General features: G+C 37.5%; 1 protein-coding gene across 2 annotated transcripts; it reads left to right on the forward strand.

Moving 5' to 3' along the window:
- Positions 1-25,358, forward strand: LOC149015291 (vacuolar protein sorting-associated protein 35B-like). 2 transcript variants are annotated; one of them, XM_089157063.1, is made up of 22 exons: positions 4-182; positions 288-384; positions 540-663; positions 5,860-6,045; positions 6,439-6,526; positions 6,682-6,738; positions 6,840-6,929; positions 7,051-7,173; positions 7,586-7,660; positions 7,762-7,821; positions 12,129-12,245; positions 12,475-12,714; positions 12,819-12,884; positions 13,134-13,223; positions 13,358-13,447; positions 15,737-15,826; positions 22,488-22,556; positions 22,715-22,795; positions 22,941-23,048; positions 23,142-23,245; positions 24,254-24,367; positions 24,462-25,357. In XM_089157063.1, the coding sequence occupies exons 1-22, from the start codon at positions 90-92 to the stop codon at positions 24,670-24,672; spliced, it is 2,373 nt and encodes a 790-aa protein (XP_089013189.1). In that variant the 5' UTR covers positions 4-89; the 3' UTR covers positions 24,673-25,357. The 2 variants fall into 2 exon arrangements, with proteins under 2 accessions (XP_089013190.1, XP_089013189.1); XM_089157064.1 differs by lacking the exon at positions 13,358-13,447 and having other exon boundaries at positions 1-182; positions 24,462-25,358.
- The last annotated feature ends 193 nt before the right edge of the window (positions 25,359-25,551 follow it).

Genomic DNA, 25,551 nt, shown 5'->3' on the forward strand with positions numbered 1-25,551 from the left:
CGCGATAACATTTTCAAAAGAGGGGAACATTTGTAAAGAAAAGAAAATATAGGGAGAAGCGCTAGGGGGAGAGAGAGCGGAGAGAGAAAATGATCGGAGACGGAGTGGAAGACGAAGAGAAATGGCTGGCGGAAGGGATCGCTGGTCTTCAACAGAACGCTTTCTACATGCATCGAGCTCTGGTAAAACAAACTTCTGAAACCACGTAAACACCTCTACCGAACCCTAATGGAACCAGAAAGAAAGATTTCTTACTTCTTCGTCAATTTCGTCTTCTATTCTTTCAGGATTCCAACAATCTCAGAGACGCTCTCAAGTATTCCGCTCAGATGCTCTCCGAGCTTCGCACTTCTCGTCTGTCTCCTCACAAATACTACGAGCTTTGTAAGCTTCATTATATCTGAGATCCAATTTCAATCTGCTGGATCGAGAGATCTAAAAATATTCCTCAATTGAGTTTTTTTTGGTTTCAATTGCGATTCAGAACACGGAATGCAAGTTTTCCTGAATTATTGTCTCTCTTTTTATCTGTTTATCAGACATGCGGGCGTTTGATGAGTTGAGGAAGTTGGAGATGTTCTTCAAGGAGGAGGCCACGCGCGGTTGCTCTGTCATTGACCTCTACGAACTTGTACAGCATGCCGGAAACATATTGCCCAGACTGTAAGTGAGAATGAATTGATCAATTTTCCCTTATTTGCCTTTCGCAAAGCCGTTCTGCTTCTGCTCTTTACATTCTAGAGGTCCGTGCTTCCATGTTTTCCTCATTGGTTATTGTCTTAAGATCTATCTTTGGTGCAATTAACGAGCATTTTCTTAATAATGTTAATCCACTAGTTCTTGATACATTCAAATCATCAAAATAGTCTAATTAGTTTGAAAGCCTATTGCTTTGTACACCGGTTCTTCTGAGGACTGAGAGAATATTTTTGTTCTACCCTTGTTGGTCCCGAGGAGTGGATAAGGCTAAGTATTACTTTTGTGCTTGCTGTAAGTTTATGCGAGTGCAAAATCTACATAACATGGTCAAAAGGGCGAGCCTAGTGCTGAAGGCTTCCGGACAAGCATAGTCCAGGGGGCAGTTTTTTTGCACAGCCTGTACCTGTAAGTTCATAGGAGTCAAAATCTACGTAACGTAGAAAAACATTATCCTAGAATGATCATATTAGTCAGTTTCGGAGGTTTATTTGATCGCAAACCCTGTCATTGAATTGTCCTAGAACAGAAACCTTTCTTACCACATTGAGGTATACATTTCAGACTAAGTGGGTGAAGAGTTTTTCTGTTTGGCTATGATAGCAGCAAATGATCATACCTTAACTCAGGTGCGAACCAATGACAATATTAATGTTTTTCTTGATTGTCTTCAATGAAGGAAACTTCATTTGAGCTAATAATAGCATGCACACATGAGAACCGTAGAAAATGCTGAGAAAAGATTCAATTGGGAATTTCTTGCTCATAGATGTTCATTTCTACTTATATCTTATATATCACATAGCAGGAGACTGCTCCCTATTCTCAGTGAACATAGTTTGTAAACTTAATCCCATTCACGTCTTCCGCTTATCTAGCCCTGTTTTAATGTCAGAATGGTAGTGCCCTACTTATATTACTCCAACTACTCTATTCAGCCATGGTTTCAACCCAGTCAGAAACTGAGATATGTTTGAAACATAGTGCTTTTTCGCAGCCAACCTGAGGTGGGCTTGACACCAAATTTTTTTTTTTTTTTTTCTAAACCTGCGAATCAAAAGATCTATGTAGCCAGCCTCATTTATTTGGGAAAAGGCATTGGTTATGGTTCTTGTAAACGATGCATGAACTGGACCCCCCCTCAGCCCCCCACCCCAAAAAAATAAAAATAAAAATGGTACTTCTGGTTAAGGGTCCAAATTTATTACTCTTTGCCATGGTAAACAACAGCTGTAGCATAACTGACTAAGTGGTTAGTAGAACTTGGAAACAAAGTAATAATGATGCAGCCTCAAATGAATGGAGGTCAGTCTTCCAAGATCTTCAATAAAATCTGCCCAAAACCAGATTTTTGAACTAGGCTTTAGAGGGGTATGCTGGGTATTTTAATGGTTTCATTTTAAATTCAACTTTGGTGATTTTGTATGCAGGTTTCAAGGATGATATCGTAGAAAACTGGCTAAATTCTGATGGCTGGTTGAGAGTTTTAAATTTGATAGGAGTTTGAATCCAAGTAGGACTCCTATGGTTAATGGGTCAAGAGGACTTGAATGGAGCTGCAACTTGAGGGAATGTAGACTTAATAGGGAGAAAGGGTTCCTCAGAGGTTGAGTCAATTCCAATGGTCAAATTGGAATAGATCTGACCTTGAAATTTGGGTGTATTGGGAAATCCAAAAATTTTAGACTCCAAGAAAATGGAAAAAAAGATAATATAGAAGGGGAATGAAATGTAGGCTGCCATTTACTTGGATGGGAAGCCTTGTAGAGCTTTCAATTGAATGGGGATGGGGTTGTAGAAGCCTGCCCTTTCAGCCGTAGTAAGAATCTAGGCTTGACATCACCACAGAACTTGAAACTGAGATTAACTTTATTAATAATATAAATTGTTCCTCGTTCTAATTGATGGTGAGCTATTGTAGCCTTACATAAAGAAGTTGTGGTGAAAATGTGAAATTAGGACTTACAAATTGACTCAAACAAGGAGAACAGTTAACCTACTTCTAATTAACTAAGAACTCTAAAAGCTGAAATAAAAACATAATAAAAGACTATTCTGCCTTTATAACTTAAGTTAGGCAGAATTTACATAATTGAAGCAATTAATTAAATTACTTTCGTACTTAGCCTAGGCACCTAACTTTAAGGCTCACAGAATATGCTCATAGCTACATAAACCTATTGAACAAAGGCAGTACCCGTAACTATCAACCCTAGGTTGATTTCAAAGTAAAATAGCCCAGTTTGGTGCTGGATCTGCATCAAGTGCATCTGAAGTGTAATCCAGAATAACAGATAAAGTCATAAATTATTAAGTCATAAAACAGTGTGGGAATACTATAGACCCTGCTGTCAATCCCTTAAATTCCAAGCAGAGTTTCTTGTTGAGTCTAATCCCCAAGTTGCTTACCAATGAAGATATTGGAGCAGTGCCTCTAGATGCTCCAAGTATGTAACCCATGACATTTTGTGGTAGCAATTTGCCCGATAATCCATAAATGCTTATTGATAAGCCCCATCATCGACTTGGCTGAGGTATGCCAATCAACAGATGTGTTTTCGAGAGTCTAAGAAGATAGATCCAACTCGGGTTGACACCTAAAGATGCTATCAATGAAGGTTGACCCATCGCCTGACCCTTACCCATATATAGCAGCAAATGTATCATGACTATTCCTTTTCCAAATGAACATGTGCTCTCAAAGGATAGTCCACCAGCAAATCCACCATAAATCCATTCCCAGAGTATGGTGTAGATCTTATGCTCTGGAAGCCACCATAATGATTTTGTGCTGGACTAGAACTGTCTTACATGAAAAATGATGCGTGCCAATACCCAGATACTCTAGTACCCCCTAATTTATGGCTTTTGCAGTCTTAGAGAATAAAAAATTTCGTTTGAAAGAGTTTTAGATCAAGCCATATATTATAGCATATATGTTTTGAAACAGCTCTGGTAAATATCTTGAAAAAGTACAATAAATGTGAATTTGGAAGAGATAAGGTTTACCTTAGGGATTATAGTCAAATTATGAGTAGTGGTCAGTTGATCCTTGCCTTAAATGCAATAGTTTGTCAAAACAAATGAAGAAATCCACATTTTCCCCCAAAGTCACCTCCCCCATGTTGAAAACCATAGGAACAGAGGGATAGGTGTGAAATATGCAAGTCTTAACTGAAACAATGTATTTATTTGAAAAACTTAAAACTTTGTCCAACCATTTTCTGACTGATATCCATGTTTCAGTCAGAGCAGTGTTGAAACTGTTCAGTTGGGGTTGAAACCTAATATTTTTCAGTGCACTCCCTTATCTTGTCTTGGCCCAGCCAAAAGCCAAGATTTGTTCCCATGGATTTTAACTAATAATTACTAGAAGCTGGCTTCTAGAAGGATCAAGGAAGCAGAATCAGAAAATTCTTAGCCAAACATGGCATTGAGATGAGCTGCAAGTTGTTTGCATGCCTACCTAATGTCGCAATTTACTTGTAAGAAACGCTATTTTGACTTAATAATTTTTCAAATTCCAACCATTGACAAAACCAAATATTTTTCTGGTATTGACGATAAGTTCAAAAATTGCCAAGGGATATGCTAGGCAGGAAAGAGGATGAAGAGAAGATGGAACCAAATCACACCCCCTGTGCCTTCTTTTTATTTCTTTCTTCTTACTTAGCGCTAGTGCTAGGAAACTTCATAATGAGATATTTCATAGGTCTGAATATATGTATGTGGCCTGAACGGCCTGGTATTTCTTTTGTTGGAATGACAAATCCAAGGCATTTGAAATGACACTTGTGTGCCTGATAGAGTGTATCCCATCCTTCAATGGTTCAAAGCCGTGCCCTCCTCAACATTGCCCTGGTTGGAAGATTTAAAGACCCTGGATAACTGCCTAAAATTTAACCGTGAAATTCAATGAGCCTTTGGAACATCCCACGTGTACACGTCATGGACATCCTGCCTTTCTATGCTATATAGACCTGTTTGTAACTATTGAGGGTCAAGATATTATACACAATGTGAATATTCCGCCAAAAAGTTTTCTTTTAGTTCAAAATGATCAATATGTAGAATCAGAACAAGTCATTGCTGAGATTCACGCGAGTACATCTACTTTGAATTTTAAAGAGAGGGTTCGAAAACATATTTATTCTGACTCAGAGGGAGAAATGCACCGGAGTACCGACGTGTACCATGCGCTTGAATATACATATGGTAATATTCATCTCTTACCAAAAACAAGTCATTTATGGATGTTATTGGGAGATCTGTGCATATCCAGTACAATGCCTTTTTCGCTCCACAAGGATCAAGATCAAATAAATGTTCATTCTTTTTCTGTCGAACGAAGATATATTTCTAAGCTCTTAGTGACTAATGAGCAAGTGAGACACAACTTGTTTAGTTCGTACCCTTCTAGTAAAAGGGGGCCTAGGATTCTTGATTATTCAGGACCCGATCGAATCCTATGCAATAGTTGTAATTTCACCTATCCTGCGATTCTCCATGAAAATTCTGATTTATTGGCAAAGAGATGAAAAAATAGATTCATTATTCCATTCTAATCTAATCAAGAACAGGAGAACAAACTAATGTCCAGTTCGGGTATCTCGATTGAAATACGTATTTTTCGTAGAAACAGTATTCTTGCATATTTCGATGACCCCCGATACAGAAGAAACAGCTCAGGAATTACGAAATCTGGGACTATAGAGGTGCATTCAATCGTCAAGATTGCAAGAGTCATGACAGATTGATTAAGACAAGGATTGATCTGCATATTAGTAGTCGCTCACTAATGTGAAGTTTGCAGACATAAGGATTTGATAACTTAGGGTGCTCTTTATGTAAGCTTGTTGACACTTCCATTTCTTTTTCTCCCCCTGTCTTGTGTTGTTCGTACCCAGCTTGAACTTCAATCTGGAGAGTTAAGCCTGAGAAACAAGCTCTTTCTCATAAAAAAACCCTTTGGTTTCTTATAAAGTCCCTTTCCTCCCCAGTTTAGGTTTCAGTCTAGAGACTTCATAATCAATCTGTCGCTCCTCGAACAATTTTGGCTGGATGCTAGCATGGGAAAAGAACGCCTCATTTCCCCCTTCCCTTTTCTGGCTTTTGATATCTTTGTTGTTAATGGCATGTGATATCCCTGTTGTGATATTTCAGGTATCTCCTATGCACAGTGGGGTCTGTATACATCAAGTCAAAGGAGGCGCCTGCCAAGGATATTCTTAAAGACCTCGTGGAAATGTGTCGAGGTGTTCAGCATCCTGTACGTGGCCTCTTTCTCAGGAGTTACCTTTCTCAAGTCAGTAGGGATAAGTTGCCAGATATTGGGTCTGAGTATGAGGGGTAAGGATATTGGTTCTTTTTCTTTTTGACTGCCAGTCTTTAAAGAAGTGGGAATCATTCACTGTGGATTGTTTTGTTCATAAATATATTGGCATTCTCTGCAGCTATATCTTTTGGTTTATACATGACCAAAATCAGCGTCATTTGTTGATGAGTGTGGAATTTATATCCTGTTCTTTGGTTGTTTTCTTTTAGTGTACCTCATTTTTTGTGTTACATATTTCTATGTTTCCTGATATTGCGTTAGATTAGGTAACTGAATTCATGTTGTCAACTCATTGATTGTCTTGTGCCTTTTGTTTAACTGTGATAACTATGATCCATTTAAGTTGGAAACCTCCCCCTCCTCGCTCTTTGGTTGGGTTCTTATTTAATTTACCATTGCCTTTGTAGTGATGCTGACACAGTCATGGATGCTGTTGAGTTTGTACTTCAAAACTTCACGGAGATGAATAAGCTTTGGGTCCGAATGCAGCAACAGGTTGGTTGCAATGTCTTACCTGCTCTCATATTTGGACATGCATGGCACCACAATCCTTGCATGTTATTTGTGGTCATGCAGGTGTTAATTGTGATACATTCATACTCTTAGGTGATCCTGAGTTGAGGCATGCAATCGACCTTTCTGGTCTGCAGGGACCTACCCGGGAAAAAGAGAAGCGGGAAAAGGAAAGGAGCGAGCTTCGTGATCTTGTAATCCTAACAACCTGAATTGGTTAATATCATCCACTATATGACATATATGCATCATGTATAGCAATAGTTACTTGCTTCCTTTTGAACTCTCCTATTAGGTTGGCAAAAATTTACATGTCCTCAGCCAGATAGAGGGTGTTGACCTAGATATGTACAAAGAGGCTGTGCTTCCGAGAGTTTTGGAGCAGGTATAATCATCTAGCCTCTCTCTGTCTCTGTGTCTTCTAATCACCCTCTCTTTTTCTGGTGCTGAAAGCCCCATAGCATAATAGAATACTAAGGAGGAATCTTCTAAATTGATTATGACAGGTTGTTAATTGCAAGGATGAGCTTGCTCAATATTACTTGATGGATTGCATAATCCAAGTCTTTCCAGATGAATATCATTTGCAGACTCTTGAGACATTGCTGGGTGCTTGTCCCCAGCTTCAGGTGGGTAGTAAGACAATGCATTTGTATCCCTTTTCTTAAATTTAGTGTCTTAAAAACAAATTTCGAACAAGAATAAGGTTGAAGCTTTTTCCTTTTGGTTTCTAATAAAAAAAAGTAGGTTATCATCTACAACTTTGCTTTCCTTATGATCATTTGTTTTTTTCTTTTTTCCTTTTTACTCAAACTATTCGCCTGTGTATGTGGGTCATGTCAATCTTTTCCACATGTGATTTTGGGACAAGATTGGTATGTAAAAGGATGTTAAATTTTACCAATGTTCCCCATTACTGTTGGAATCTAATTTCAGTTGTATAAAATAAGTATAAAAAGTTTTAGCAAATTTCTTTGGTATTATTTTTAAGAAACTAATTTGTTTCTCTTCCCTTTCTCATCTCACTTCTCTGTTGCTCAGCCGACTGTTGATATCAAGACAGTGTTGTCACGACTTATGGATAGGCTGTCAAACTATGCTGCTTCAAGTGCAGAAGTGAGCTCTCCTCATGCTGTTTCATAGCCTATTATCCACACATGCACGCATTTGAATTCTTGCAAGAATGAGAAAATTTTTCTAATGGTTTTATGTTGCAGGTATTACCTGAATTCTTGCAGGTAGAGGCTTTTGCTAAATTGAGCAATGCCATTGGGAAGGTAAATCTAGCAACTCTGTATAATTCATCATAATTTGTTTATATAATTAGCATGACTATACAATCTCAGCATGATTTTTCTCAAGGGAAGATGGTGACTAAAAAGTGGTAACCTTTAATACATGTATAATCCCATCTTGGTTTTCTAACAAAACTGATTTGAAATTAATAGCAGCCACGATTATTGAGATTATTTACAGAAGAGAGTGACGGAAATTGATTCAGAAACCAGACTTTAAAAGTAGAGTTGAACAAGGAATTTTAGAAGCCAACTGAGAATAGATACTGCTGGTGTTCAGCAAGTACAGCAGTTTCAGAAATTTGGGAATTTTAGATTCAGAATGCAATAGGGGTTTCTGAAGTTGATATACAGAACTCTGGTTTGACAACTGAAAAGCAGAACCAACTAGAACTAGCATATAACAACTGATCGAATACAGAAAATGGTATTGGAGAAGATCAGATAGAAAACCATCTAGGCATCTAACAGAAAAGTATAATGTATAATGTGCAAAAAGAACAGAATAGGTTGTGGAAAACTTTCTAGGCACAGGGTAGGAAAAATGCAATGAAGTGGCCTGAAATGATAGGGAAAGAAGAGAGTTTTAGTGTTGAAATGCCACCACTCCACCAGTACCATATCCAGGAATCAATCAGTGGTTCCATTCAGTCCTACTCAAGAGCAGTGCTTTGAATCTCGTGGAACTAAGAAGCAAAAGTTAGTGTTTAAACCTCAAAAATTGTGTTGGATGATTTGTGGCCCATTTTTTTATTTGTAGAGCTAGGACATCAACAGAAATATGAAACATCTCCAATCACAAGCTAGGAAATCAACAGAAATATGAAACATCTCCAATCACAGGCCAAAGGAGAATCCTGTAAACTTATACTAGTATAATTCATGAAAATAGAAATAAAGTAGGACTGGAATTTATATTTTCTTTTCCAGATTTAATAAATTTATGTAATAAGAAAATCAAGAAAATAGAAGCTTGATAGAAGACCCAAGATGATTGTTTCCAAGAAGAACCTGAACTGAAGCTGCAAGCTAGAATGGAACCAGAAAGCTGGTCCAAACCATGAGCTGCTGGTCTTGGTGATTGCTTGGACCTTCTTCCTAAGATGGTACTTGAGTTTCTAGTTGGTGTATGACCTAGCAATTGGGAGGGGAGGCTTATTTAGTGAGACAATCTCATTTTATCTATTTATTGTTTTATCTTTCCCATTTTCCCTTTATCTGGTTGTAATGTTCCATAAGCTTCATCTCTGTTGAATAGAAGTTGTTTTCCTATACGGAATAGGTATAGTTGACATAGGAAGGTGGCCCCTTGCAATTTTGTTGTTGACTTTCTACAGAAAGGTTTCAAAGCAGGACCATGGTTCCTTGTTTGATCATTGAAACAGTTAATGAGTTGCTTTTATAAGTTTAGTGAGCTTCAATTCCTATGGATGCCCTAAAACCATTGAATTGGTCTAGAACCACCAGTAATGATGGTTGGAATGGTGGGACTGGGTCATCTCCATAACCCTTTTCCTCAGCATTACTGGCTCGTTGGCTGAGGTTGAGCTCCTCCTTTGTGAGAATCTGTATGGGTTTGTTTGTCTCTACAGATTTCTTCATCAATGGCCAAAAACTCTAGTTTCAGGTCTGCTAGAGGTCAATGTACTAGGACTATGCCTGAATAGGGGCTTTCTTTCCTCTTGTGTGCCTTCATTCCTGGTTTCCTTCATACCAAGCAACATTGGGAAGGGATGGGGTTGGTGCATTGGCTACAGTTGAATGATTTCAGACACTTAGGAGCTGACATGGAATAATCAATGATCAAGCCACCTACATATTTTCATACTTAAATATTATACCTCTACTAGCATTGTGACTTGAATTATCATGCACAACATTCTCAATATTTAGCTTAACAACCATACTGGAATTTGACATCTCATAGGGTTAAGTTGCATTAATACAACAACTGAGTATTGGATTCAGAGCTAGGAAACAGCCCTCAGCAAGATGGGAGTGAGACAGCATACATTTACCCCTTCCAGACCCTGCAGTGGTATGAACCTTGTTATGCAGATCTAAAGACCTGCATCTGCAAAAAGAAGAAGAAGATTGCCAATATTTTATAGTTATTTCATGTTTTTCAGATGTATGGTGATAGGCCCCTCATATCTCGTGTGTATTCTCGCAAGCACAAGAAGAGAGCTGGATTTGGGGAGCAGCACTTAGGGAAAGAAATCAGATCTGGACCTGAGAAGGAGGTTGCTGAATAAAAAATGATTTGAAGAATATTTACTACTGAATAAGACAGATTTGTCAAGTGGTTAATTTAGGGAACTATCTACTATAAGTATTGGGGAGGGTTGTAGGTTAGGATAGTTTTTGTCATAAGGGAATATTGGGGTGAGGGCTATTGCTCTTGGGTAGCTGTAGGAATGCCTACTGCTGTGTTATTCTGAGTTCTAGAGTTTATTAGTTAATAAAGTATATTTCTCTCAGTATCTTCATTATTACTGTCAAGCTGTTTTGCTGAATCTGGGGTCCTAACATATGGTGTGTTAGTTTTTTTTTTCATGTTTTCAAAATATATGGTATTTTTTTAACTATGTGGCAGTTTTCAATTATAGGGTGGTTCTGTTTTGGTTTAAACCTTGCCCATGATTTACCTAGGGGGTTAATTTTTTGTTTTATTTTGAATTGTTTCAATAGGAGAAACAACTTAATTTTTGAATTTTATTTTGAGATTTAGTGTTTGATCTAAACTCTGGTGGGATTGGTGTTTATATCCAGTCGACTGCTTGGCAGTGTGTATCTTTTCTTTGGCTTTGATGGTGTGGAGCCTTGGAATCCTCAATCAAGCTCCCTTTTCATTAGTTTGAAGAACAACTTCTCTGTTCAAGTTCCGTTTAGGCAATCCAATCCTTCGTATACCTACTGTCCAGCCTTAAAACACTAACATGCAAGTAAGTGTTAATCCCCATCACCATTTCTACTTTTGAACCCTTTAGATCCCAAAGGCTACCCTCTCTCTTCTATTGTCATTTTTTCAAATTCTACTTTACCAATTTTTTTTCACAAATTGAATTCACCATGAGAATCCATTGAAATTCAGCCCACAGCATCCCCACATCGCATCCCATACTCAATCCAGCCTGATGCCCTTCTCTCTACTGAAACCCTGACCCTAATACCCATCTTAGAACATGATCCCTGCCTAGCCCTACGAGCTATTCAGAGTCAGTCATTTTTGGATCGCACATCCCTCTCCAGTCCTAGCTGCTCAATCCCATGCTGGTCCCATGTAGCCAGAACCCTAAATATCCTTATTCTTCACTTTTCAAAACCCAAGACCTTAACCCTAATTTTTCTGAAGCATCAAATTCAGCATTCAAACCAATTCTGGGAAACCCCAAACTTTCACTGTTAGATTCTGCATCACTTATTCGTCATAACCATACCTTCTATCTCGAGCCTTGACCAAACCCTACCTCTAGTGGAAGCTATACCTACTTTTAACCTAACTGAATTGGGTTCACACAGATCCTGTGTGATTGGCCCCCAGTTGATCCCTTTCAGTCTAGGGCTAAACTTCCTCATGTGCTGGCATCTAGAAGACACTTTTCCGCTCCACCACTATACCAGAATTTTACATCCAATGGGAACTAATATTCCTTTTTAATATAATAACTCTTTAGTAGTTCTTTTTTTGCGTCCAATTGTTCAACTAAATTGTTCTAATGCTGAAGTATAATTGTGGATGGCTTCGTGTTGAGTTCCTTGTTCCTTTTTAAGATCACTTCCTCAAAGAAGCAGGAATGATGCTATTCTTTGGGAAACTTTTCTTGTTATTTTAGCTTTTCACTTAAACAATTACCATCTATAATAAATCTTGCAATACTTTCATGACATGAATTGATTGTTTAGTGTGGAGTAAACCTTGTAGTTTCATTCTATGCAGCTGCATGCTTTATGTTTTCTCATTCAAAAAGTAGAATCTTGTAGTCTGTTTGAAACAGTTCTTGGTGTGTGTTGATTATATATCTATGTCTGTTTTGAAGATGATTAATCTAGCGATTTTATCATTGTAATGGCTCAGATGACTTGGGGATATATCCTTATTGAGTGAATTTGTGAATGATCTTTAATTGTATATTTTTAAATAGTGCAGTTAATGATCATGTTGCTTCCTAGATCTGCTGAATCCTGTACTTCTGCAGTTCTGTTAGGGCCAGCCTGTGTCTGTCTTCTTCATTTGTGCATTTTTATTGAGGATTTTAAAACTTCAAGTGCCTTTACTTCTATTGCAGGTGATAGAAGCACAGGTTGATATGCCTGTTGTTGGAGCTATAACTTTGTATGTTTCTCTTCTGACATTTACTCTTCGTGTCCACCCTGATCGGCTTGATTATGTGGATCTAGTGCTGGTATGCCTCTTTCTTATGTGCATTCACAATATTTGTTGTATAAATTTCGTTGCCTCATAACCTCGATATTAATGGATGTGGTATCAGTGTGCTCAAAAAAGAAACCAGTGAACTCGCACAATTCACTCATCCACACACACAAAAAGAAAAAAAGAATCTCACACAATTCGGGATGGCTAAATTTACAGTTCAAAAGGTGACAGACAAGCCTTGTGTTATTTCTTTGCAGGGAGCGTGTGTTAAGAAACTTTCCGGTAGACCAAGACTTGAAGATACCAGAGCTACAAAGCAAGTTGTTGCACTTCTGAGTGCTCCGTTGGAGAAATACAATGATATTGTTACTGCTTTGATGCTTTCAAACTATCCTAGAGTGATGGATCATCTTGATAATGCTACAAATAAACTCATGGCAGTAGTTATTATTCAAAGCATTATGAAAAATAGCAGTTGCATTTTGACTGCTGACAAGGCATGCTTTATTTCTCTTTCTTTTGTTCCCTCCCCAAAAAGGAAAAAGGAAAAAGGAAGAACAGAAATTGAATATGTCTCTTAACTTCTCAATGGTTCTTGTAGGTTGAAGCATTGTTTGAACTAATAAAGGGGCTTATAAAGGATTTGGATGAATCTTCTACTGAAGAGGTGCATCTTGAGTTCTTCTAATTGTTGTTTTCATTTGTTGAACTAGATTATGGAGACATCTACGTTCAATGTTTAAAAAGTAGTTCCAGATTCTTGGTTGTTGTCTTCTTTATCAACTGGTGTTAGTTTTAGTTGCTTTTGGTACTATTTTCTTTTCTTCTTCTAGAAACTAATCCTTGTGACTTATTGTGGGTTATAGACAGTGATAAGTAACATTGTATGCATTAATTATTTTATTTTTATCTATAGCTTGATGAAGAGGATTTCAAGGAGGAGCAAAATTCTGTTGCTCGTCTTATTCACATGCTCTATAATGATGATCCAGAAGAGATGTTTAAGGTAAAATATGCAATTTAATCTGTCTGTTACTCTTGCACAAGTCTTGAAGTTGACCTCATTGCATGTTTCAACAGCAACGACAACTTTTATCTGTTTCCAGTTATGGTTTTAATTTAATATATATTGAATTTCAGATTATATGTACTGTGAGGAAGCATATTCTTACTGGTGGACCAAAACGGCTTTTTTTTACTGTTCCTCCTCTAATTTTTTCTGCCCTTAAGGTTTGCTTCTCCTGCATCCTAGTTGTAATGTTACTCTGTTTAATCTATTATTATTTTTATTTTTAAAGTTCATATTTAGTAGACTGAGAGTAATCATATGGTGTTGTGCTTAGAGTAAGCATAATTGGATGCTTTTCAGCAGTATGCATGTTTTGTTATTTTCCTCTGATATTTTCAGTCATAATTGATTATATTGAAGTAAAAAGTGACAGGATTTTTGTGAGATCACAACCTAAACATAAGTTGACAGCTTGTTTTAATGCTTCAGTATGCTCCTGCCATTGTAAATTTCAGTTAATTGTTAAGTTTGTCATTCTAATCTTCCTCTTGATGGTATTCTATGAACAAACAGTGTTATTTTTTCTATAAGCTGTGCCTGGAATCAGAGCATTCAACAACTTATGTAGTGCAGTTAAATTATGCCCCATTGTTGGACATGCAAACTGTAAATATTTTAAATTTGCAAGGGGAAGTGGCTGCTGGCTGGACTTTGAATAACAAGAATCTTATATGACTATCGAGGAATAAAGGAGGAAGGGATATAAGGGTGATCGTCAAAGTGAAGGGGTAGACTTGGAAATAAATAAGAGAACAAGGCATAATGGTCAGAGAGAGTTAAATCACGAAAACAAAGTAAAACTAGATTAATTATTAACCATGAATTTATCTTCAACCTCAAATTGGGAAGAAAGGGTGTAAAATTCAAGAAGAGACTCCTTCAGTACTTTTTCTGTTTGACCTAATGATTGAAGGGAGGTAGATGAGGGACAGATCTTTTGAATGCAACTAAGCATCACCCAGAACTAGGATGAAAGACTATCAAACCTGGCAACAACTGGAATCAGATTTGGAGATTTGTCTGATTTCCTCAACTAGTTGGGTTGTTTGGAGCAAGAGTAGGGTTGTGGACCTGTGGTCACCCACTGGGAAGGAATTATGGAAAATGTTGTTCACTGGAGCGCCACAGTGTGGAGGACCGGAGGCTTTGATGGTAAAGCAGGCCTTAAGCTGCAGTAACCATGAACTATTGGCAGGACTGTGGTGACCTACCGTGACGACAAATGTAGAGGATTTTGTGCAACCTTGCGATGGTGGTCATTGATCAGGAAAGAAGGCTCTGAGAGCTATCGTAGAGGAGAAGGAATCATTTTTGAATATTGAGGTGCAACTGTGCAAGGCTTTCACTTTTCTTTTGATTGAAGAATGAAAAAAAAATGCTATGTCAGGAATAGAGGGCTGGCCTTTGCCTCTTTGACAGAATTAGAGAGGGATAAAAAGGAAGGGGGGCTAATTATTGTTAGGCCCCAAATTTTAACTTGAGGGGACACAAAGGCCTATATGCCCTTCCATCCCATGGATGACTGGATGACAGATATGAAAGCTTGAAGAACAGAAGATCTCTCTCTCTCTCTCTCTCTCTATCTGTCTATCTATTCAGCCGCAGGGGAATGGTACATAAACAGAATATTAGAAGAAGGGATTGAAGGAGAAGTAGAAGAACGAAGACATAAATAGGAAAGGTAAAGAAGATAAGGAATAGTTATTAAATAAAAGAGGATTGTAGCGATTTGACATAGAGTAAAATAATATGATAGAGAGGAGGAAGATGGAAGAAGAAATTGCATTCAACCAGGCTGCAATTTTCCACAGTTGGGAGGCAGCCACTTAAATTTTCATGCTGTCAATTCTGACCAATGCATCAGGTTATGAGAAGAAATTGAAAATATAATGGAATCAAACTTCAAGACTGAAAATGGAATTGAACTGCACTACCTCGCACCCTATCAAGGTGAAAGAAAAGCCTCCAAGAGAAACCCAAACAATATTACAAATAAATAAACTACTAATATCCTATATCCTATATCCTACTGGACAAAGCTAATTTTGGAGCTGGTTCTCTCCATCTGGGATCCCAATTGGTTTTGGGCCGGTCCAAGGAAGTGCTTCTGTATCAGAATATATCACTCAATGCTAGAATTAATTTGTTTTCATTGGAATATGGATCCCCTGTGGTGTTGACCACTCTGCCATGCACTCAAGCTTCAGAATGTAGGAGAGACTAAGATCCATTTTATTATTATAAAGTAACATAGAAAACTATAACAAATGCTTGTCTGGAAGCCAGAAATGCAAGTTATGTTGTGTGTGTGTGTGTGCAGTGTAGTTTGATTTCCTGAATGTTGAAGTGCCAAATATCTCATTGTGCTTCTGTTGGCACATGCTTATCTGTTTTTAGTGACTTTCTTCCAAAAAGATTGAGGATCCTCATAATATTTTTCCCCATTGCAGTTGGTCAGGCGATTGCAAGGTCCGGAGGGTGAAGTGACCGCAGAAGACGAGGCCGCGACTCCTAGGAAAATTTTCCAGCTTTTGCATCAGGTGACTTCTGCTTAAGATGTTTTTGCTATTCATTAAATAATTTGGTGACTCATAAACAACATATAAAGGTACCACCATTATGCGTTTAGTAAGGTGATGGATCTGAAATTTTGTCATGTTGACTAGTTTCTCTCTAATTTTATCTCCAATATATTTTCATATATATTACCTATTATATGTTCCAGGTTTAGTTTGAATTTATGTTGAGGAAGTCAATTGTGGTAGAATGGCTTGAATTGATCAGTGTGACCTTAAGCCCTCTATTTTTAATAAAAAGAAAGAGCACTATTACATAAATACCCTTACTTGGGTAATAAGAAATAGAAAAATACATAAACCAAACTTTAACAGAATTGAACTTCTAATAGAACTCAACTAACACTCCCCCTCAAGTTGAGGCATAGATATTAGTCATGCCCACCTACAATAGACACTTGGTCTTCCTTAAAACCCTTAGTGAAAATATCTGCCACTTGGTCTCTCGACCTCACAAAAGGCATGCAGATGAGCCCTTTTTCCAGCTTCCCTTTGACAAAAAACATGTCAATTTCAATGTGCTTAGTTTGATAATGTTGCACATGATTATTGATATTACTAATGGCAGCCTTGTTATTACAATATAACATCATAGGGTTTGGAACTTGAACTCCAATATTTTCTAGAAGGCCTTCCAACCATAGTAGCTCACAAATTCCACGGACCATAACTATATATTTAGCTTCGGTGCTGGATAAAGCTACCACATTCTGGTTTTTACTCCTTCAAATAACTAGATTACCTCCAACAAAGGTACAATAACCTGAAATTGACTTTTTTTCAGGAGATCCAACCCAGTCTACATTCGTGTATGCTTCTAATCTTAGATTATTAGTGGGTAAGTATTCCTTTTCCATGAGTTCCCTTCAAATACTGCAATATTCTGGTAATAGACTTCATATAAGCTAAATATGGATCATGCATGAACTGACTCACTATTCCCACAACATAAGCAATGTCTAGCCTAGTGTGGGACAAGTAAAAAAGTTTCCCTACTAGCCTTTTATATCTTATTTTGTCCATTGGTTCTCCCTCCTCCTCCTTAAGTTTAGTTCTAACCTCAATAGGGGTATCAACTGCTTTACACCTCAACACTCCAACTTCAGATAATAAATCTATAACATACTCCTCTGGTATCGGTATATGCCCTTCTTTGATTGTGCCACCTCAATTCTTAGGAAGTACTGTAACTTCCCTAGATCTTTAATCTCAAACTCTTTGCTAAGAAAGTCCTCCAACCTTTGAATTTCCTCACCATCATTCCCTGTGATGACAATATTGTCCACATAAACAATGAGAAGTGTAATATTGGTACATAACTTCTTCACAAATAGTGTATGATCAACATTGCTTTGCTTGTACCCAATAAAGGTCACTGCCTTCTGGAGGCGTCCAAACCAGCATCTAGGAGACTGTTTTAACCCATAAATTGATCTCTTCAACCGACAAACTTTCCTTGCAGTATTGTCATCAGAGAAACCATGTGGAATTTTCATATAGACTTCTTCCTCCAACTCTCCATGCAAGGAGGCATTCTTTACGTCTAGTTGGTGCAAGTTCCGGTCTTTGTTCACGCTACCAGACAACATAACTTTGACAATGTTCAGTTTTGCAACAGGGACAAAAAGTCTCCTGATAATCAATCCCATAAGTATGGGTAAACCCCTTTGCAGTTAGTCTAACCTTCAACTTATTGACCGATCCATCCATATTTTGTTTAACCACAAACAACCATTTGCAACCCACAGGTTTTTTTCTTAGAGGAAGTGTAACCAACTCCCAAGTATCATTTTTTCTTCATTGCCTGCATTTTTTCTACCATAGCTGTCTTCCATCTCGTATCAGCATAGGCCTCCTGTCAACTTTTAGGAACAGATTCAAATGATAAAGAGGATATAAAAGCACGGTACGAGTCGGATAAAGAGTTGTAAGAAATATGTTTAGCTATGGGATGTTGAGTACAAGATCTAACTCATTTTCTAATAGAAATACAAAGATCAGAAGAAGATACCTCAAGGGGAACAATAGAGTCTGATTTTGGAGTAAAGGACTTAAGTGGTAATATGTCGCCTTTCTCCACCTACTTTGGCCGATTGTAATTCTTTCTCTGATTAGTTTGCACCTCCTTATTATGGTTAATTTTGTTTTGAAAGACTTCAATAGTGTGCCTCACAAGAGTGGTCTTCTTTTAACCAGGTTGCTCACATGGTTTTGAAACCAGGGGGGAAAATTAGAGTCCTTAGGTAATCCAAACACCTTTGGGGGGGATAACAAAAGAAGATGCTCCCTAGAGAATATCATTAGGACATTTAAAACTAAATATCCTACTAGGCATTTTATTCAAAAGGTAAGAGGCAGTGAGTATAGCATCACTCCAATATTGGTTAGGAACATTCATAGCAATCATAATGGAACGGGCTATCTTTAATAGATGCCGGTTTTTCCTTTCGGCAACCCCATTTTAGGTAGTTCTATCAACACAACTGATCTGGTGTATTATGCCAAAGTCAAAAAGATATCTCTGAAATTCACCATCAATATACTCCGTACCATTATCACTACGAAGGATCTTCACAGTGGCATTAAACTGAGTTTTAATCATATTATGAAAATTTCGAAAACATCGAAAAACCTCGTTTTTTTTGTTTTAAAAGATAAATTCATGTAGAACGAGAGTGACAATGAATAAAAGTAACAAAGTATCTATGGCCAGTAATAGATACACGTTGGCAAGGGCCCCACACATCAATATGAATTAACACAAAAGGAATAGATTTTCTATTATGAAGAGAAGGTAAATAAGTAGAATGAGTCTGTTTCACAAACTCAGTGTAGCAGAAATGAGGATGCTAAGATGGATGAGTGGCAAAACTAGGATGGATAAGATAAGAAATGATTATATTAGAGTTGGTCTGGGAGTTGCTCCCATAAGTGATAAGCTTCGAGAAAGTCGTTTGAGGTGGCATGGCCACGTTCAACAGAGACCTATAAATGCCCCTGTACGGAGAAGTGATATAATCCATATTGAAGGAACTAGAAGAGCTAGGGGTAGACCTAAGATAACCTTAGGAGAAGTGGTGAGAAATGATATGTATAGCTTAGGCCTTGTATCTAGCATGACCTCGAACAGAACTGATTGGAGGGCAAGAATCTATGTAGCCAACCCATTTAGTTGGGACAAGGCTTATTGTTGTTGTCACAAAATGCAAGGTTCACAAAAAAATTCATCCTTATTACAAGAAGAGACTAAATCAGAAAATACTTTCTTTAGAGTTTTTAGAGGGGGATGACCTAGCCTACGATGCCACTAATAAGGTCTTATCATTACCGAATGGACCTGATGAGAAGATGCAGTTAGAGCAGAGGTAGATCCTCCAGTCGGCTCCAACAGATAAAGTCCATTGTCTAGTTTACCACGTCCAATCTCCTTCTCGGTTACCCAATGCTAGAAAACACAGTTAGATGGGAAAAATGTCACTTTACAATTCAAGTCATGTGTAAGACTACTAATAGAGAGCAAGTTAGTAGAGAATGAGGGAACATATATGTTGAAGTATATACACTTGGGCTATTTCCTGTTCACGACACTATTCACGTGAACAGTAAAAAATCTGTTTTTACTGTTCACGTGAACAGTAAAATCTGTGTTACTGTTCACGTGAACAGTATTATGCTTTTGTTTTTATTATATTTTCTATTTCTAATGTGGGAGTCTTGCTACATAAGTTTTAGGAGTTTTTAGAAAGTATAGTTTCTATTTTGGTGGTAGTTTCTATTTTCAGAACTTTCTATTTTAGGAGTTAGGAAGTTACTAAAGTTGTAATTTTTTGTTTCCTTTTTCTAGAGGACAATTACTTGTCTCTCAAGTTGTATTAAATTCATTAGAAGTTATAAATAAAAGGGCTTTGTGATTCTAGACTCTTAAGCAAGAATCACAAGCCTCTTCTACTAGTTCTTCATCTCTTTTCTCTCTTTTCTTTGTTCAAGTTCAGCTGCTGTTTAGATTATTTAATTCTTGTTTTTTAACAATATAGAACTTTAGACAAAGAAAGTGATGGAGAATGCTGAATGGTCCCTTTTCTAGTAAGAGAAGAATAAGAGCCATCAGCAATTCGAACTTTATCTTTTTCGAAAGTTGGAGAATAATGTAAGAACAAAGATGATGAGCTTGTTATATGATCTGTGGCTTTGGTATCAATGATCCAAAGAGCATAAACTGAAGAAACATGGAAGCCTTTAAAAGTTTTACCTGAAATAGCAAGGTAGGAGTTGGTATGTGTAGTGGAGGAAGCAGTAGTAGAGTCTGCACTGGCAGTAGAAGGCTGTAGAATACGTCGCAGAGTCGCTAACTCCTCCTGTGAAAAACCAAGGTCTACAAAGGGTATTGTGGAAACCGTCTCAAAAATATTAGCTTTCAATATTCCCCTTCTTTGTGCCTTTTTCTGCTCAAAATCAATAGGCTTCCTATAAAGCTTCCAACAGTTAGCCTTGATATGATATGGTTTATGACAGTGCTCACACTTCGAATCTCCTTGGTCGAATTAGATCTAGTGCTAATAGACTGTAAAGTTGATTTCTCCACAATAGAAGCATGAAGTATGGCTGATCGACGGCTTTCCTCACACTGAACAAGGGCATAAAGCTGTTCTAGTGTCGGAAACAGAGAACAACTCAATACTTGTACTCTGATCTGATCATACTACACATTTAAACCTACTAAGAAGTCATGTACTCAAATCTTATCAACATGCTTCTATAAGTAGCAACATCATCCGTATTAGTGGGGTGATAATCCCCATAATGATCCAACTCCTATCAAAGAGATTGCAATTCAGCGTAATATTGGATCACAATCAGTTCCTTTTGAGTAGTCTCATGAAGCTTTTTTCCGTAGCTCATAAACCTGTGCATCATTCCCCAACTGTTCATATGTTTTAGTAGTAGCTTTCTAAATTTGGGCTACAATATCAAGAAATAAGTACACACGGATGATATTTGGATTCATGGAATTCAGAAGGAACGACATACTAAAAGAGTCATTCAAGATCCATTTATCCTGTGAAACACTTGTGGTGGTAGGTTTGATAGTGGTGCCCATAATGTGCCCAACAAGTCATCTTCTGGCAATAGTTAGGTACATAGATAGAGACCAGATTAAATAATTTGTTCTATTAAATCTTACCGAGAGAGGTGGAAGAGTAGAATAATGTTTGGCACCAGTGGGAGTAGTAGTACCATCGGTGGTTGCCATGTTTTCAAAAAATTCACTGTGTTCTTCAGTCTTCACCATTTTTAAACAACTTAAATGTCGGTAGCCTGACCACCCAAATAGGGATTCATAAAAGAGAGGACAACTTTTTTCAATTACAAAAGAGACCCCTGAATTGATGGGAAATTACAAATAGACCCCCAAAGATATAGAAAATTACAAATAGACTCCTTGAAATATTAAAAACACAAATAGACCCTTATATGTATAGAAAATCGCAAATAAACCCCTGAATATATGCGAATTCACAAAAAAGGATCCTTGTACATGGAAAATCACAAATAGGCCCCTGAATATATGTGAATTCACAAAAGAGATCCCTAAAACGTCAGATTTTTTATTTTTTAATGGAAAAGACATGGTTTGGTTAGGCTTGGTCTCGTCTGGTCTAGTCCATGTGGGTTCAATGGATTTAGAGGGTTTGGTTTGATGGGGTTCAATAGGTTGGTTTAAAGCATCGTTTCAAAGAGAAACGAAAAAAACAAAGAAGCTGGAGATGGGTTCGGTGGTAGGTTTTTAGGTTGGTTCCAAGTTGCAGGATGAAGAAGAAGAAGAGGCAATGAGTTTCAGGTTGAAATTGATGGAGAAAAAAAAGTAGAAGGCAGGTGGTGTAGTGGTTCTGCAAGAATTTTCAGGTTGCAACGATGTGGTTTTGGTGGTGCGATGGCTCAGGATGCAGCGATGGAAGGGGTAGTAGCAGTGGCAGTGATGTGGTTTGATGGTGTGATGAATCAGGTTGCAACGATGTGGTTTTGGTGGTGCGATGACTCAGGTTGCAGTGATGGAAGGGGTAGTAGCAGCGGCAGCGATGCACGGTTGAAACGATGTTTCTTTTTGCTTTTCTTTTTCTTCCCTAATCGACTTTTGGCTCTAATGCCATGTTGAGGAAGTCGATTGTGGTAGAATGGTTTGAATTAATCAGTGTGACCTCAAGCCCTCTATTTATAATAAAGAGAAAGAGCACTATTACATAAATACCCTTACTTGGATAACAAGAAATAGAAAAATACATGAACCAAAATTCTAACAGAATTGAACTCCTGATTGAACTCAACTAACAAGTTTATCTTACATTTTATTGAAGTTTCTTGATCAGGCCTTTGTGTTTCTGTGTTTGAAATGAGAGGATATTATTATAAGTAGGTCACTAGCTTTATAATTTTCACGTTAAGTTACTGCATTAAATAGTCCTTGCCCTCTTTTGTCTCTGTTGTGTTATTCTTTGGATCTCTCTGCCTCATGGTCCTTTTTTCTGTAACATTAATATTTAGTTTTTGCATCCATCAAATGTCTTGTCCAGTCATATGTCTTTAGTGATTTTATCTATTTCCTGAAACTGAATGTACTTTGTGGCAGATTATTGAGGCTCTGTCATATGTTCCAGCACCTGAACTTGCACTTAGACTATACTTGCAGTGTGCTGAGGTATGTTGATTTACTGCTTAATATTTTCAATTCTGCAATTTTTCTTTTCGAGTATATGGTTTAATTACAAAATAATTCACTGTGTCTATTATACAATAGAAAGATGTACATGCTTAAACTGTATGTGTTCTAAACTTTACTAGCTCTGGTTTCTGCAGGCAGCAAATGACTGTGATCTTGAACCCATTTCATATGAGTTCTTCACCCAAGCATTTATCTTGTATGAAGAAGAAGTTGCGGTAATTGATCTGGAACATCTTTATGTTTTCTTCGTTGGAACAGCTGCCTTTTTTGTTCCTTTAGGGGGAATCAACAATTCTGTAAAATTATTTTAGTTGCAATAAGATTCTTTTAGTTTGCTTATGTGGATGTACATTGTTATAGGATTCAAAGGCACAGGTAACTGCAATACACCTAATAATAGGGACTCTTCAGAGAATGAACATATTTGGTGTTGAGAACAGGGATACACTAACTCACAAGGCTACAGGGGTAATAGCTCTATTTTTTTTGTGTCTGATGATTGAGCCGTTTAGAGCTACTAATGCTCAAACTTTAACCCTAGTATAATTTTTCATTGAGCAGTATTCGGCAAAACTTTTAAAGAAACCGGATCAGTGCAGAGCAGTTTATGCATGTTCACATCTCTTCTGGGTTGACGAACAAGATGGTATTAAAGATGGAGAAAGGTAAGCACATGGATTAGTATTTCATACACATGAACCCACATTCATCTCTGTATGTGGCTGTGTTGGTTTTTATGTTGAAAATGGGTTCATTTTGGTAAGGTGCACTACTAGAGTAGTACCCTCACCAACTTGCTAGTGGCAAGGATCAATTGTCATATTATTTGAGTAGGCTTTAACAGTTTATTTACTTCAATCTTTTTAAGCTTTCCTGTACTGTGTTATTTAATTCTTAATTATAAATTTTTTGGTGAATCCATGGGGGTGAATTTGCTAATTAGTTTGATTAATTACAAATTTACAATTATATAATCATGAATTCATGTGTACTTAATAGTTTTATGAAGGGGTACCCCTTCTCCCAAACACCACCCGAAAAAAGAAAAGGAGACCTGAATTAGGTACCATGCTTTTTTTTTCTACTAGTGTAACCTTGTTGAGATTTGGACAGCTAAAATAAATCTGAAGATAAAGTCTAGAAGCCCTTATCTATGGCTATAAAGCATCTGAACAGATTTGGGATCCAATGGGGATACTAGCGTACTTCAATGTGGGGCAAAAGTTTCATCAATGTAATTAATTATTTCAGTTCTGCAGGACATTGGAAGACTGCAAAACCTGGCAACTAGACTACTAGTGTGTGTTTTAGACTATTTGCTGAAACAGTATGAGTGTGAAAATGCCCTCTGTATTCCTGGGTCTATTCACTTAATTTGAGTTGAAAGGTGCAGTTGAAAATAATCTAGTGGAAATTCTGTAGCTTCATATATAATGCAATTTCTCTTTGGACGGGGGGATAGGTGCATAAAATATGTCCCTCCCCAGACCCCAAAGCAGATTTGTGCATCTTTTTTAAGGATTCTGTCAATAAACACCACAAAGCTCAAGTGCCTGTATTCCAGTTTTGTTTGGTGCTTAGTATTCACGGAAACTTACCTGGCACTTAGATTATGTTGGAAACCAGGAAATAGATAATGCAACTATATCGTTGATTCCATTTGCTTTTTACAGGGTCCTGCTTTGCCTAAAGCGTGCCTTAAGAATTGCAAATGCTGCTCAACAGATGGCCAATGTGACAAGGGGTAGCAGTGGACCTGTCACACTCTTTATTGAAATACTAAACAAGTAATGTCCACTCAAACCAAAACTTACTGCTCTAGTATAATTTTGGCTGCTTTGTGCTGAAGGATTTGATAAACCTTGAATAATTTAATTTCAGGTATCTTTATTTCTTTGAGAAGGGGAACACTCAGATCACTAGTGCGGCAATTCAGGGTCTGGTTGAATTGATCACTACAGAGATGCAAAACGATACAGCAACACCAGATCCAGCTGCAGAGGTCTTTTTTGCAAGTACATTGCGCTACATTCAGTTTCAGAAACAGAAAGGTGGTGTAATGGGTGAAAAATATGAGCCCATCAAAGTTTGATTTGCACATAAGTATACATTTCCAAGATAAACACAGGCCAGCTGTGCAGATTGCTTTGCTTTTGGAAGTTGGTGTGGTTTTAGAGTAGTTTTATCTTTTGGGGTGACAAAAGGAGGGTGGGGGTTGGGGGTCTTTGTTTCTGTTATTGACAACAAAAATGAAATAGCCATGCTGTATTTCTTTTTTCTCCATCGAAGAATTCTCTCAATGGAAGGGGATAGAACTTAGAAGTACCTCAGAAATTTAAGAGTTCAGTCTTTGTATCTAATTAAGTGGTATTCAGCTTTTTCTTTTTCATCAGGAACTCAGGATTAGGGGATACGTATCCTTCCATTGCAGACTTGCAGTTGGTACACCTGCACTCTGTCATCTCAAGAATAATCCCTTGTCTATGTGGGAGTTCAAATGAAGTTTTCTTCTCTTCTGCTCCTGTCCCTCTGTATCAACTTGGCCTTCCCCCTCCTGACTCTTACTTTGTTAACTTTGCGGTGCTTTGTTTTTAGTGACTGATTTTTCCTAGTAAATTTGTACGACAGAAAGACCAAGTCACCAAGGTAATAATTCTTTTTGGCATTCCTACGATCAGGTAGGTATCTTTGGGGCCATGATCATTTGTATTTGTACCTGTTCATTTTCCTCTACAAATGATGTTGCATGTAATAACTCTTTTGTTACTCCTTCTCAACTATCTTTTCTTATTTTTGGGGTGTCCGATTGGGGCTTTTGGGGTGGGTGATGTTAAAACAAGTGCATTTAAAAATGATTTGACAATTATTTTGGTGACTTTTTTCCGAGGGAGATCTACAAATGATTTTTACACTCCATAAATGCAAACCGGAAGCAATAAGCTAATCATTCGGAAATTTAAAGCATCTTCCT

The sequence above is a fragment of the Hakea prostrata genome, chromosome 5 (genome assembly GCF_041222555.1).
Source record: "Hakea prostrata isolate BN-2017 chromosome 5, UWA_Hpros_2, whole genome shotgun sequence".
NCBI classification, from domain to species: domain Eukaryota; kingdom Viridiplantae; phylum Streptophyta; class Magnoliopsida; order Proteales; family Proteaceae; genus Hakea; species Hakea prostrata.

Coding starts and splice junctions, on each gene's coding strand:
- LOC149015291 (XM_089157063.1), top strand. CDS start 90: ATGATCGGAGACGGAGTGGAAGACGAAGAGAAATGGCTGGCGGAAGGG. Junction 6,046..6,438: donor ATTGGGTCTGAGTATGAGGG/GTAAGGATATTG, acceptor TTGCCTTTGTAG/TGATGCTGACACAGTCATGG. Junction 6,527..6,681: donor GGGTCCGAATGCAGCAACAG/GTTGGTTGCAAT, acceptor TCTGGTCTGCAG/GGACCTACCCGGGAAAAAGA.